The sequence below is a fragment of the Cicer arietinum genome, chromosome 2, assembly GCF_000331145.2.
Source record: "Cicer arietinum cultivar CDC Frontier isolate Library 1 chromosome 2, Cicar.CDCFrontier_v2.0, whole genome shotgun sequence".
Classification (NCBI taxonomy): domain Eukaryota; kingdom Viridiplantae; phylum Streptophyta; class Magnoliopsida; order Fabales; family Fabaceae; genus Cicer; species Cicer arietinum.
In genome coordinates this window covers 51,036,988-51,049,805 of record NC_021161.2, presented here as the reverse complement: position 1 = coordinate 51,049,805, position 12,818 = coordinate 51,036,988, and the positions used below count along the sequence as shown (strand labels likewise).

At 29.3% G+C, this 12,818-nt stretch overlaps 1 protein-coding gene across 1 annotated transcript; it reads left to right on the top strand.

Moving 5' to 3' along the window:
• Window positions 1-8,155: 8,155 nt before the first annotated feature.
• LOC113785513 (probable peroxygenase 5) lies at window positions 8,156-9,425 on the top strand. Its single transcript, XM_027332126.1, has 5 exons — window positions 8,156-8,246; window positions 8,441-8,533; window positions 8,824-8,945; window positions 9,020-9,162; window positions 9,275-9,425. The coding sequence occupies exons 1-5, from the start codon at window positions 8,156-8,158 to the stop codon at window positions 9,423-9,425; spliced, it is 600 nt and encodes a 199-aa protein (XP_027187927.1).
• The last annotated feature ends 3,393 nt before the right edge of the window (window positions 9,426-12,818 follow it).

Here is a 12,818-nt window from a genome sequence, read left to right as displayed (position 1 = left end):
GAAGACGGTGACCAACAATGACAATGAAGACGAAATCGAAATCAGAATCGGAATCTGTTTAAGATGAAGAAATCGAAATCGGAATCGATTTGGGAGCTTTTGAATTGGGGCTGTTTGTTGAACGATGCTTCTGGTTCAATTTAGGGTTCATTTTCTTTTAATTTAATTATAACAAATAAATTTTATTTGTAATAATAATTTTTAACAATTATAATAATGATTTTAAAAATATAAATTATATTTTTTAATTAGAAATAATATAATAATAATTTTATTCCACGTATGCGTCTGCTACATCAGCTTTTTTTTGACACGTCATTAAAAAAATGCCAACTCATGATGATTTGGACTCAAATTTTGTTTGGGGGACTAAAACTGGGGAGAAACAAAATGGGGGGACTACTTTCAATTTTCACCTATAATAGGGGGACCAAAAGTGCAATTAAGCCTAATAAAAAATTTGGAATTCCAAGTAACATGGTCAGTAGCGCCAGTGTCAAGAATCCAATAGTTTGAAGAGATATTACCTAAAGCAGAATTTTGTTGATTAGAGGAAAACTCCAGCAATTTGAGAAATTTGATTTATAGGTTGAGATTGATTTTCAGAAAAGAAAGCAAATTGTTGAAGTAAATATTTGAGTTGATTAATTTGGTCGCAGTGAATTGAGTTGATTAATTTGATTATTTGAATGCGGTGCATTATATATATAAGTGGCTTGAATCTAAAACTTCTATTCAACGTAAAAGCACGATTGTAGTTTCACGTCACATGCTACTATAATCTTCTCAATTTCTCAATTAAAATCGTTTGAATTTAGTCTTCACAAAATGTCTTTTGACGTTGAGGATTGTGTGTTATTAAGACTGCGATTGACCACTGTCTTTAATATTGTCATCTACAAAACTACGATCCATTTGAATTTCAATCAATGATAGTCATTTAAATTATTAGCTATTGAATAAAATTAATATTTAAATTTTTTATTGATATTCTTTTTTATATTCTAACATATAAATTAAAATATATTATAAAAATTATAATCATGATAATTATATATTTATGAAGAACGGTTGATACATTTTTTTTATAAGTATTCTAAACGTGTATACTTTTTTTTTTTAACTTTCACAAATTTGATGTATCTGAACTCGGGCTTCATAAATCAATAATGTACCTTGGTATCATTTCTGATTTCAAAATTATTTTGTTTCATAAATACAGATAAATATTTTATTAATGATAAATTATTTTCTAAAACTTTTTATTTATTTATTTTAATAAATTAATATAAAAAAGACTTATAAAATTATTTATTTAGATGCTTTTTTTATTATCTTTAAGTTATTAGGATACAGGTTGCGACAACTTGGTGATTCTAAAGCTTATCTTCATAAATAAATTAATAAATTAAAACTTATAAATAAATTAATAAATAAAAATTATTAGAAGTTAACTAAATATAACACTTTTTAATCCATGAGTAGCAGAACACAATTTTAACAAATTTATTATTCTAAAACTTATTTTTATAAATAAGTAAATATTAAAATCAACTTTTTAAAATTTGATTAGTTACGTGATTTTATTTTATTTTTTTTATTTTTTTTAAAACTTGGAAGTTGTTGAGACACAATTTGTACTAGTTGGTTTTAAAACTCAATTTTTATAAACTGAAAAATAATTTAAAATATTCTTAAAAGGATTAATTAGATGAGACATCTTTTTATTCTTTGAATTTTTTAGACACAAGTTGTACAACTTGATAGTCCTAAAACTCGTATTTTAAAATATTTTTTTTTAAGACATATAAATTTATTTTCTTTTCTCGTCAATACATGTTTTTAAAATATAACAAAACCCATTTTCGTTGAACAAAATAAACACATCAACATTTTCTAATTAAGAACTACGTAGCTTTGATTTCTCTATTGCACCAGGAGATACGTAGGAGCAAGATCACATTCTTGTCAACCACATAAATAAAAATTTCTTCTTTTGTCCTTCATTTGTTAAGTACATATTTATTTCAAAACTATATTTTAAAAAATAGTAATAATTGCTATTCATATTTAATAATAAAGAAAAATAAATATACTTAAGTTAAAATTAATCTTGCACAATTAATTATAGGTAACCGTTTTTAACGGATGTCGTAGGGTGCTAATACCTTCCCTACGCATAATCGACTCCCGAACTCAAATTTTGGTTTCAAAGACCATTTTATTTTTTTTTTTTATTTTTTTTAAGGGTTTCCCAATATTTTCCCTATTTAAAAATAAATTTTGGTGGCGACTGCATTGAATTCGAGAAACACTCGAAATTTTAGGCCGCGACAGGCTGTAAAAGGTCTCTTTATTTTATTTTTAAAATGGTCTTTTACATCGCTTATTTGAACAAGCGCGGTAAAAGTCCTCCTTGTTTTATTATGTTATATGAATGTTTTTTTTAAAGCTTTTCAGAGCGCTTATATGTAAAAGCGCTGTAAAAGCCTCTTTATTTTAATTTTAAAATGGCATTTTACAGCGCTTATTCAAATAAGCGCTGTAAAAGACCTCATTGTTTTATTTTTATATTTAAGGCTCTTTTTCAGTTCAGTTCATGTAAATTACTAATTTATATTCAGTTCAGTTCATGTAAATTACTAGTTTATATTAAATTACATGAACTTAGTATAAAACACTCAAATCAAGCTAAATATAAGCAGAAAATAAATTAATCAGAAAATCAAATACATGGCTGCTTATATAAAAATGTTCAAACAATTCAAATTACATGCATATTTACATTAACACAGTTCAGATTACATGCATGGCTTATATAAAACAATTAAGATGCCCTTCTTCTTTTCCTAGTGGGATTCACATTTGTTTGTCCATTTACAATACGAAACGATGGATTAATCCAAATTCACTCATCATGATCATCTCTAAGATAAAAACCATCATCAGTTGAATCAATTTCATGTGGTTGTTGTAATGTTGCAAATAAAAGATCATTACCAATATCTTCATCATTATTGTTATCATCACTTATTTTATTGGTCGATAGGACAGCATACCATTTATCATCAGAAGGATCAGTGACATAAAACACTTGTTCAGCTTGGAGCACTAAAATAAAAGGCTCGTCTTTGTATCCCACCCTATTAAAATCGATAAGCAAGAATCCTGACTCATCAATCCGAACACCATTATTATTATCGACCCACTTGCAACCAAATATGGGAACACGAAACATTGTGTAGTCTAACTCCCATATGCGCTCGATAACCCCAAAATATGATAGATTTGCATATATTGGGTTTTTGTCTTTTGCACTTGAGACATGCATCGCTTCAGCTACGAGAGTGACTCCACTATTTTGCATAGTGGTCTGATCATCTTGTTCTTTGGTATAAAATGTGTAGCCGTTGGTATAAAATGTTTAGCCGTTAATAACATAACCAGTGTAAGAAAAGACATGTAAGCTCGGACCATTTGCTAGCCACCTCAATCTCTGTGAAATTGATCCGAGGTCTATATCAAATTATGAATTTATGTGATTTTTTAACCATGTTATAAAATTTCGATTGTGCTCTCGAGTTATCCAATTTTGATTCCTATTCATGTTCAAACGAGATAACTGATCCATGTGTATTGTAACATACGGTTGAATCTCATCATCATTGTGCACAACATACAATTGTGCCTGCTCCAATTCTGCCCTTGATATAGTCAGTAGTCTCCTTCCAATTATCCCTTCTCCTGATATTCTTCCCGAATGACGAGACATGGGAAGCCCTATGGATTCAACATTGGACAGATATTCAGTACAAAATTCAGCAGCCTCTTCAACAATGTATCGTTCAGCAATACAACCTTCTGGTCGACTTCTACTTTTTACGTACCCTTTTAATATTTTCATATATCGTTCTATCGGATACATCCATCTCATATAAGCTGGCCCACAAAGTTGTGTCTCCTTAACCAGATGAACAGTAAGGTGAACCATTATATCAAAAAACGATGGTGGGAAATACATTTCAAGCTCACACAAAGTAACAACAATTTCCCTCTGCAATGTCGGTAATTTCTGAGGGTCGATCACTTTACTACAAATTTCCCTGAAGAAGAAACATAATCTAGTTAAGGCTAGTCGAACTTTTTCAGGTAAAATGGAACGTATACCTATTGGTAGCAAATGCTCCATTATAATATGACAATCATGGGTCTTCAAACCTTTTAACTTGAGGTCTTTCATACAAACCAAATTTTTAATGTTCGAAGAGTATCCTTCTGGAACTTTAACTTCGTGTAGAAATTTACATAAAACAATTTTTTCCTTTCTAGATAGAGTATGAGCGGCTGGAGGTAGATATGTGCGATTTCCTTTCTTTACTGGAGCCAGTTCATTTCTTATTCCCATATCGACCAAGTCCAATCTTGCATTGACGCCATCTTTAGACTTTCCTGGAACATTGAGTAACGTACCAATAACACTTTCAAATACATTTTTTTCAATATGCATCACATCGAGGAAATGTCTTACATACAATGACTTCCAATATGGCAATTCAAAGAAAATTGACTTTTTCTTCCACCCAGTTTTCACCAGCTCTCCCGCAAAAGGTTTGCCAAATTTATTGGTCAAACCTTGTACTTTTTCAAGTATTTGATATCCAGTCGGTGCTAAAGGAGCTTTACCTTCCTCTGATTTTCCATTGAATGCATTTCTCCACCCACGATACTGATGACTATAAGGTAAAAATCTACGATGTCCAAGAAACACATTCTTCTTACAATGTTTCAACCGCATCCAATTTGTACTCTCTTCACATATAGGACATGCACACTGACCTTTAATGCTATATCCTGATAAATTACCATATGCTGGAAAATCATTAATTGTGCCGAACAACATAGCCCTCAAATTGAAACACTTTTTCCTATACCCATCATAAACTTCCACACCTGTCTCCCACAGAATTTTTAAATCTTCAATTAAAGGAGTCAAGTATACGTCGATATCATTCCCCGGTTGTTTGGGTCCAGAAATTAACAGAGACAACATCATAAACTTACGCTTCATACATAACCATGGAGGTAGGTTATATATTACCAAAATCACAGGCCACGTGCTATGTGAGATGCTTTGAAGACCATGTGGATTCATTCCATCAGTAGAAAGTGCAAGTCTTAGATTTCTTGACTCTATCCCGAATTCAGGATACTCGTGATCAATTTTTGCCCATTGTGGGGAATCTGCAGGGTGTCGAAACATTCCATCTCTAATTCTTTCATCTGCATGCCATGTCAAGTGTTTTGAATCTTCTTCACTGCGATACATGCGCCTAAATCTTGGTATTATAGGAAAATACCACACGACTTTTGCTGGAGTAGATTCTTTCTTCTTATATCGAGAGACATTGCATTTCGGACACGCCTTAAGTAGTTCATATTCGTTTCGAAATAAAATGCAATCGTTAGGACACGCATGAATCCTTTCGTAACTCATTCCAATAGAACACAAAATCCGTTTAGCCTCGTAGGTTCGACTGGGAAGTTCATTATCATCTGGCAACATATCTTTTATGAGTGTTAATAATTCCGTAAAGCTTTTATCAGACCATCCATTACTCGCTTTTAAGTTGTACAACTTTAATATCGCTGACAGTCTTGTGAATTTAGTACAACCATTATATAATTCTTTCTCTGCATCACTCAACAAACTTTCAAACATTTTAGGACAATCTCGAAGATCTTCTTCAACTGCTTTTGCAATCTCATCAACTCGGTCCGGCTCATATGTATCTGTATCGAAATCAGTTGAAGCATATGTAGAACTATTCTCAAAATTAATGTTTCCTTTTTTTTTCTCACCATGTCTTATCCAACATGTGTAGCTTTGATCAATTCCATTACATACTAGATGTCCTTCTAATTCATCTTCTCTAACACGTTTTCCAAAACAACATTTTAAACAAGGACAAACTACTCTATTTGGATCTTTTGCATTCTTCACTGCAAACTCAACAAACTCCTTCACTCCAATTTCATACTCTTTTGACAATCGATTGGCTGAAATCCATTTCCTATCCATATTATACCACCTATATAAATGCAGTAACAAAAATAATAAGCTTTCAAAACATATCAACAAGTTTCAAAAAGAAACCAATATCAACTAACAATTTCAAAACAGAACAGATCATGTGGTATGAGTTTTTGACAATTTTTGACAATTTCAAAACAGAACAGATCATGTGGTATGAGTTTTTGACAATTTTTGACAATTTCAAAACATAACAGATCATGTGTAAAAAATACCTTAGACAACGTAGATGGCCGCACAGTACGTAGAGGATATTAGGGTTCCCAACGTATATAATTATTTGAAAGATGTAGAGGATATGAGGGTTTCCAACGTATATAATTATTTGAAAGATGTATTTTACAGCGCTTGTGAAAAAAGCGCTATAATAGGTAGTTAAATTCAATGAAAGCGCATGTGTTTTACAGCGCTTGTGAAAAAAGCGCTGTAATAGGTAGTTAAATTCAATGAAAGCGCATGTGTTTTACAGCGCTTGTGAAAAAAGCGCTGTAATAGGTAGTTAAATTCAATGAAAGCGCATGTGTTTTACAGCGCTTGTGAAAAAAGCGCTGTAATAGGTAGTTAAATTCAATGAAAGCGCATGTGTTTTACAGCGCTTGTGAAAAAAGCGCTGTAATAGGTAGTTAAATTCAATGAAAGCGCATGTGTTTTACAGCGCTTGTGAAAAAAGCGCTGTAACTGATTCGCGAAAGCGCTTCCGTTTACAGCGCTTTTTTGACAAGCGCTGTAAAAGCCTTATAACGTGATGCGCAAACGTTATATGACCTACTACAGCGCTTGTTTTACAGCGCTTTACATAAAAAGCGCTGTAATTGTGAAAAAAGCGTTGTAATAGGTAGTTAAATTATTTGAAAGCGCATGTCTTTTACAGCGCTTGTTCAAAAAACGTTGTAATAGGTAGTTAAATTGATTGAAAGCGCATCTCTTTTACAGCGCTTGTGCAAAAAGCGTTGTAATAGGTAGTTAAATTGATTGAAAGTGCATGTCTTTTACAGTGCTTGTGAAAAAAGCGTTGTAATAGGTAGTTAAATTATTTGAAAGCGCCTGTCTTTTACAACGCTTGTGCAAAAAATGCTGTAATAGGTAGTTAAATTGATTGAAAGCGCATGTCTTTTACATCGCTTATGAAAAAAGCGTTGTAATAGGTAGTTAAATTATTTGAAAGCGCATGTCTTTCACAGCGCTTGTGAACGCGCTGTAAAATAATACGTGAAGGCGCTTCGTTTTACAGCGCTTGTTAGAAAAGCGTTGTAAAAGCCTTATAACATTATGCGCAAATGCTATATGACCCTACAACAGCGCTTTTGTCACAGCGCTTGTCAAAAAAGCGTTGTGATAGACTCCGTAATTTTAAAAATATATTTACAACCGCGCTTGTATTTAGTAAGTGTTGTAAAAAGAGTGCTATTAAATGACATTTTTGGCGTAGTGTTATTTGCAATTTTGACGATGGAATTAACAGTAATTCTAATACTATCTTTTGCAAATCCAATAAGGAAAATGATGGTGAAGGTGTTAGATGTTTTGAAGCGTGGAAAGGGTCCATTATTTACAAAATACATAAACGTCTTTTAGAATTATATATAAAAAATATTATCAAATTATTCTGTTAAAAAAATTAATGCTTTCTAATAGAGAAAAAATTTTCTTTGTAACAAAAAAAGAATCTCTTTAAAAAAAAAAAAAACAGTATACAAGATATATTAATGAAATAAAGAAAGAGTAAAATACAACTTTTGGGAATTATATATAACAAACATTATCATATTATTGTGTTAACAAAAATAATACTTCTAATAATGAAAAAAATCTTATTCGAAACAAATAGAGAAAGAAATTATTTAAAGAAACAGTATGAAAGATTAATTAAAAAAAGTAAGAGTCAAACATCACTTTTGAGAATTATACATAACAAGTATTATCACATTATTGTGTTATTAAAATCTAATCATATTATAATCTACCATAGGCAGAGCCATGATAATAAATCAGCATTAATAATTCAATTTTCTCTTCTCTATATATACTGTCAAAAAATCTTTAAGCATAACCACAAACATAACAATGAATTCATATCAAGTTAGTCTCCCACTACTTATTTCATTTTTCTATGTCTTCTATCAAATAGTTATTGCAACTGCAACTCCACCCGCAAGTATGTGAAAATCTTTACCTTTATTTTTTTTCGTATTCTTTTTAATTTAATTTCTTTTGTTGATATTAATATAATGTATTTTATTTTAACAAAATATAATAAACTTTGTTCATATGTTAACTAATTTGCAAACAATATTGCCAAAATATGATAAACTTTGTTGGCATGTTAACTAATATACAAACAATATGCAGATAATTCAAGTGGATACAGTGTTTTGCAAAAACACGTTGCATATTTTGATAGGAACCACGATGGAATCATTTATCCAAAAGAAACTTTTGAAGGTTAGTTTTTTTTTTTTTCGTCGTACCATAGTTAATTTCTATAACAATTTTTTTAATTATATTTTTAAATTTCACAATTAATATTAAAAGTTTAAAGTACTTAAATATGTGAATATATATCGCCATGTAAACTACTATTATAAGTATATTTTAAAATCATTTTGTATAACATTTTAAAAAATATATTTTTTTATAAAATATAAATATATAAAAATTTATGACATGAATTTTACAGTTATTTATTAATTTATTACGATTGATTGACAATATAAAAGTTTAATAATGAATAGGATTTAGAGCGTTGGGTTTTGGAGTTGCAGCATCAACAAGGGCTGCGGCTTTAATTCATGCCGCTACTAGCCAAAAAACTCGTCCGGTATATTTCTCTCTCATTTTCCTAATTTACTTATTAATTTATTATTATTATTATTATTATTATTATTATTATTATTATTATTATTTCTTTTTAAAAGATATAATAATTACATCATACATGATTTTAGGTTTGTGGCTTCAAAATTTGAAGAAATTTTCAGCAAGCATGCAAAACAACATGCAAATGCTTTAACGAATGATGAATTGAAGGAGATGCTGAAGGCAAATAGAGAACCTAGGGATTTCCAAGGATGGTAAGTTTTTTTTTTTTTAACAACAAATTTTAGTATTTCATTTATGATTAATTATTTATTGATCAATATATCACACATTCTTTATAATAAATTGTTGTAATTTGATGCTGAGGGTGCAAGCCGAATTAGACTGGAAGGTATTATATGATATAGCCAAAGATAAGAATGGCTTACTCCACAAAGATACTGCATATGGTGTTTATGATGGAAGTTTGTTTGAACGTCTCGAAAAGGAACACTCCAAAATCAAGAATATTAATTAAATATGATTTCTATTGTAATAATTAAGATTTCTATTTAATTGTGTTATTAATAATACTTAACACTTATTAAATATGATTATCATACGTGCTTAAAATTATATTGTGATATTATTCTAAATGATAAATAAATATGATTTTTATTTGTGCTTCACTACACTTTTTTATTTCTTGTAAATACTTTTATTTATAGACTAGATTGTTAGTAATTTTGTGAACGTAGATCTTAAGTAATATAGTCATAGTTATCTTTGTTACATTTTATAAATGATACATTTTTTTTCCCTTTTCAATTTCTTAATTAGTATCATTTTATGTAATATTAATCACAATTATATATGTTAGTTTTATATTAGTTAGTTTTATCATGCCTTTATTTTTTTAGGTTGTTATAACTATTTTGTTGATAGACTATTATAAATACTCATATTGTATTTCTTTCTCAATTAATAAAAGAATGATGTATATTCAGAAAATATTCATTATGGTATCAGAACATATTTACGTTGACATATGTGAATACCCTCCCTTGAACGAGAGATCTCCAATTCAAGAAAGAACTTTAAGTCCCCAAGGTCTCTAATCTGAAAAGAAGAATTTAAAAAAGTTTTAAGCGTATTGATCTCTAATTCAGAATTACCTGCAATAATAATATCATCTACGTAAACCAACAAAATAGTAAAAGATTTTAATGAAGAACGGTTGATACATTTTTTTTTATAAGTATTCTAAACATATATAATTTTTTTTTTAACTTTCACAAATTTGATGTATCCGAACTCGGGCTTCATAAATGAATAATGTACCTTGGTATCATTTCTGAAGTTTTTAAACATACATCCATTTGGCTGAGAGACACTTCACCAAATAATGAAAAATCATTTAATAGATTATAGATAAACTCTTTCTATTAAACTGGATTAGGTTTCAACTATTTTCATAAATTTTAAGCTTAAATACATTGTTTATTCTTTAAAGTTTTGAATTGTGTGATTTTGAGTCTTTATTATTACATCTAATGATAAATCTTGTACAAATTATTGAAGAAGCGAAAAATATTAATTAAAATATTATAATTGAAATTTATATAGTTTTTTTTAGAACTTCACATAATTTATACATAGTCGATAAATTGAAAAAGTTAGAACTTCAATTCACACAAGTTTTAGAGCTCCATACAATCAAATGAAATGTATTTATTTCATAATTTTCATCTTTATTGAAAACTTTTATCTTGAAAAATATATCAATTTTCTTATGTTTAAACATTATATCACTCCTAAAAAAAATATATAAATTAACTACACAGCGTATTCGGACATACAATTCACAACTCTCACGGTTACATTTTATAAATGGTACATTTTTTTCCCTGTTGAATCTCTTAATTAGTATCATTTTATGTAATATTAATCACAATTATATACATTAACTTCTTTAAATTATCTTCAATAATTTTGATTATTTGAATGCGGTGCATTATATATATAAGAGGCTTCAATCCAAAACTTCTATTCAACGTAAAAGGACGATAGTTTTCACAAAATGTCTTTTGACGATGAGGATTGTGTATTATTAAGACTGCGAGTGGCCACTACCTTTAATATTGTCATCTAAAAAACTGCGATCCACGTGAATATCAATCAATGATAGCATTTAAATTATTAACTATCCACTTTTAATGTGTCAATGTTTAGACTTCAAACCATACAAGAAAACTATATATTGCCAATAGTTAGAACTCACCTTCTTTACTAGTTTATTAGGATCAGTGGGAGATAAGTGTGTGAGAGTTGAAGCATTGTTGTGTTAGCAAGATAATTTCTATGCTAATAATCAAAAGTTACCTCCAATCAAGAAAATAAGAAGTAACCAAACAAACAGAACAAATTTTTGCGTACTTGAATCAAGTACACGTCGCAAAGAAGGTGTTAGGAAAACGATAGTGAAGAAAAAAAAAATTAACCGACCACTCATAGTTGATTTTCGAATTCTTGATACAAATAATGATGGTCAGCGTTGTCGGCCCAATGATAACGCCACTGATAACTAAGAACAAGAAGTTCAACCTAAGATGTCACTTGAATTTAGAGAAATAATTGAGAGAATGGAAGGTAGTAAGATAAAGTTGGTGATTCAAAAGAAACTAACACTAAGTGATATGAACCCGAAAAAAGATCGTCTTGCCATTCCAAAGAGAAAGATTAATGAGGATTTTATTACACCAATGGAGGAATCATCATTGAAGGTGCGTCAAAAGATATACTATTTAAGAATGATTGTGTTTGTGTTGGATTCTAACCTTAAAGTTTGGGATGGCATACGAGAAGGTTCATGGATCCAAACTTAGTCTACAATATTACAATTGGATGGAACAAGCTTGCATAAGAAAATAATTTGAAAGTTAACCAAAAGGTGCAGCGTTGTCTTTTAGAACAAACCATCAACTCTTTGCACTCGTCTAGATTTTGCAAAGATCTACCAACCATAGTTTTAGGTGGCTTTTTCATATAGGACAAACCTTAGTGTATGTCTTTTATGTATTTTTATATGATTTTTCATTTAATCAACCATGATCGTGATGTTATCAAATTCATAAATTCATCAAATTTTGTTATACAAAAGATGTATTTTAACCATACAAAAAACACCTAAAAAAATGAACCTTAGTTTTTTCCTTTCTTATATTGGGTATGATTATTTAAGTTTTTTTCTTTCTTAAAATTGATAAAAGTTGTATTATACTCATTTTATATCGAATAAAATAAGTAATTTTAACATTTAATAAGTTATATATTCATTATTAGAGATGGTCAAGTTCTCGAGTAAATATTAAATACTATTGTAAACTTATACATCGTAGAAGAAATATTAAATACTATTGTAAATTTATACAGTGAGGTCCCGAGTTCGTATCCAAAACAAGAAATCAAATCGAATGATATAAACGTTTGTGACTTAAAATGGGATTGAAAAAACTAAATTCATAATTTTTTTTTTCATAAAATAAAACTTAGATTTCATTGACCAAATGTTTTAGTTGGACAACAATTGCGTCCAAATATTTTTGTTGTTTAATTTTTAATTAAATTATATATTTATGCATACATATTTTTTTAAATGAGTGGACATTGACTTGATCAAAATCAAGTAGAGTCTGAGTTTTAAACAAATAAAATAAAGTTGTCAAAATTGTTATTTTTAAATAGAAGAATCAAAATTACCTAAACTTTGAAGTAAAAAGTGGATCTAAGTTTAGTCTCTCATAAGAAGTTATAAGCCTTCTCTAAGAAAGTAAAACAAAAGGTATACGCCTTTGTTTGGTTTGGTGGTGGAAATCTTTTCTCACATTCCAAATCGGGTTCAATGTGAAAAACACGGTTTCAAAATCGTAGA

Excerpts from the sequence above, each read along its gene's own strand:
- LOC113785513 (XM_027332126.1), top strand. The coding sequence starts at position 8,156 with ATGAATTCATATCAAGTTAGTCTCCCACTACTTATTTCATTTTTCTAT. Across the intron at positions 8,247-8,440 it reads AACTGCAACTCCACCCGCAA|ATAATTCAAGTGGATACAGT; the intron begins GTATGTGAAAAT and ends AACAATATGCAG. Across the intron at positions 8,534-8,823 it reads TCCAAAAGAAACTTTTGAAG|GATTTAGAGCGTTGGGTTTT; the intron begins GTTAGTTTTTTT and ends AATAATGAATAG.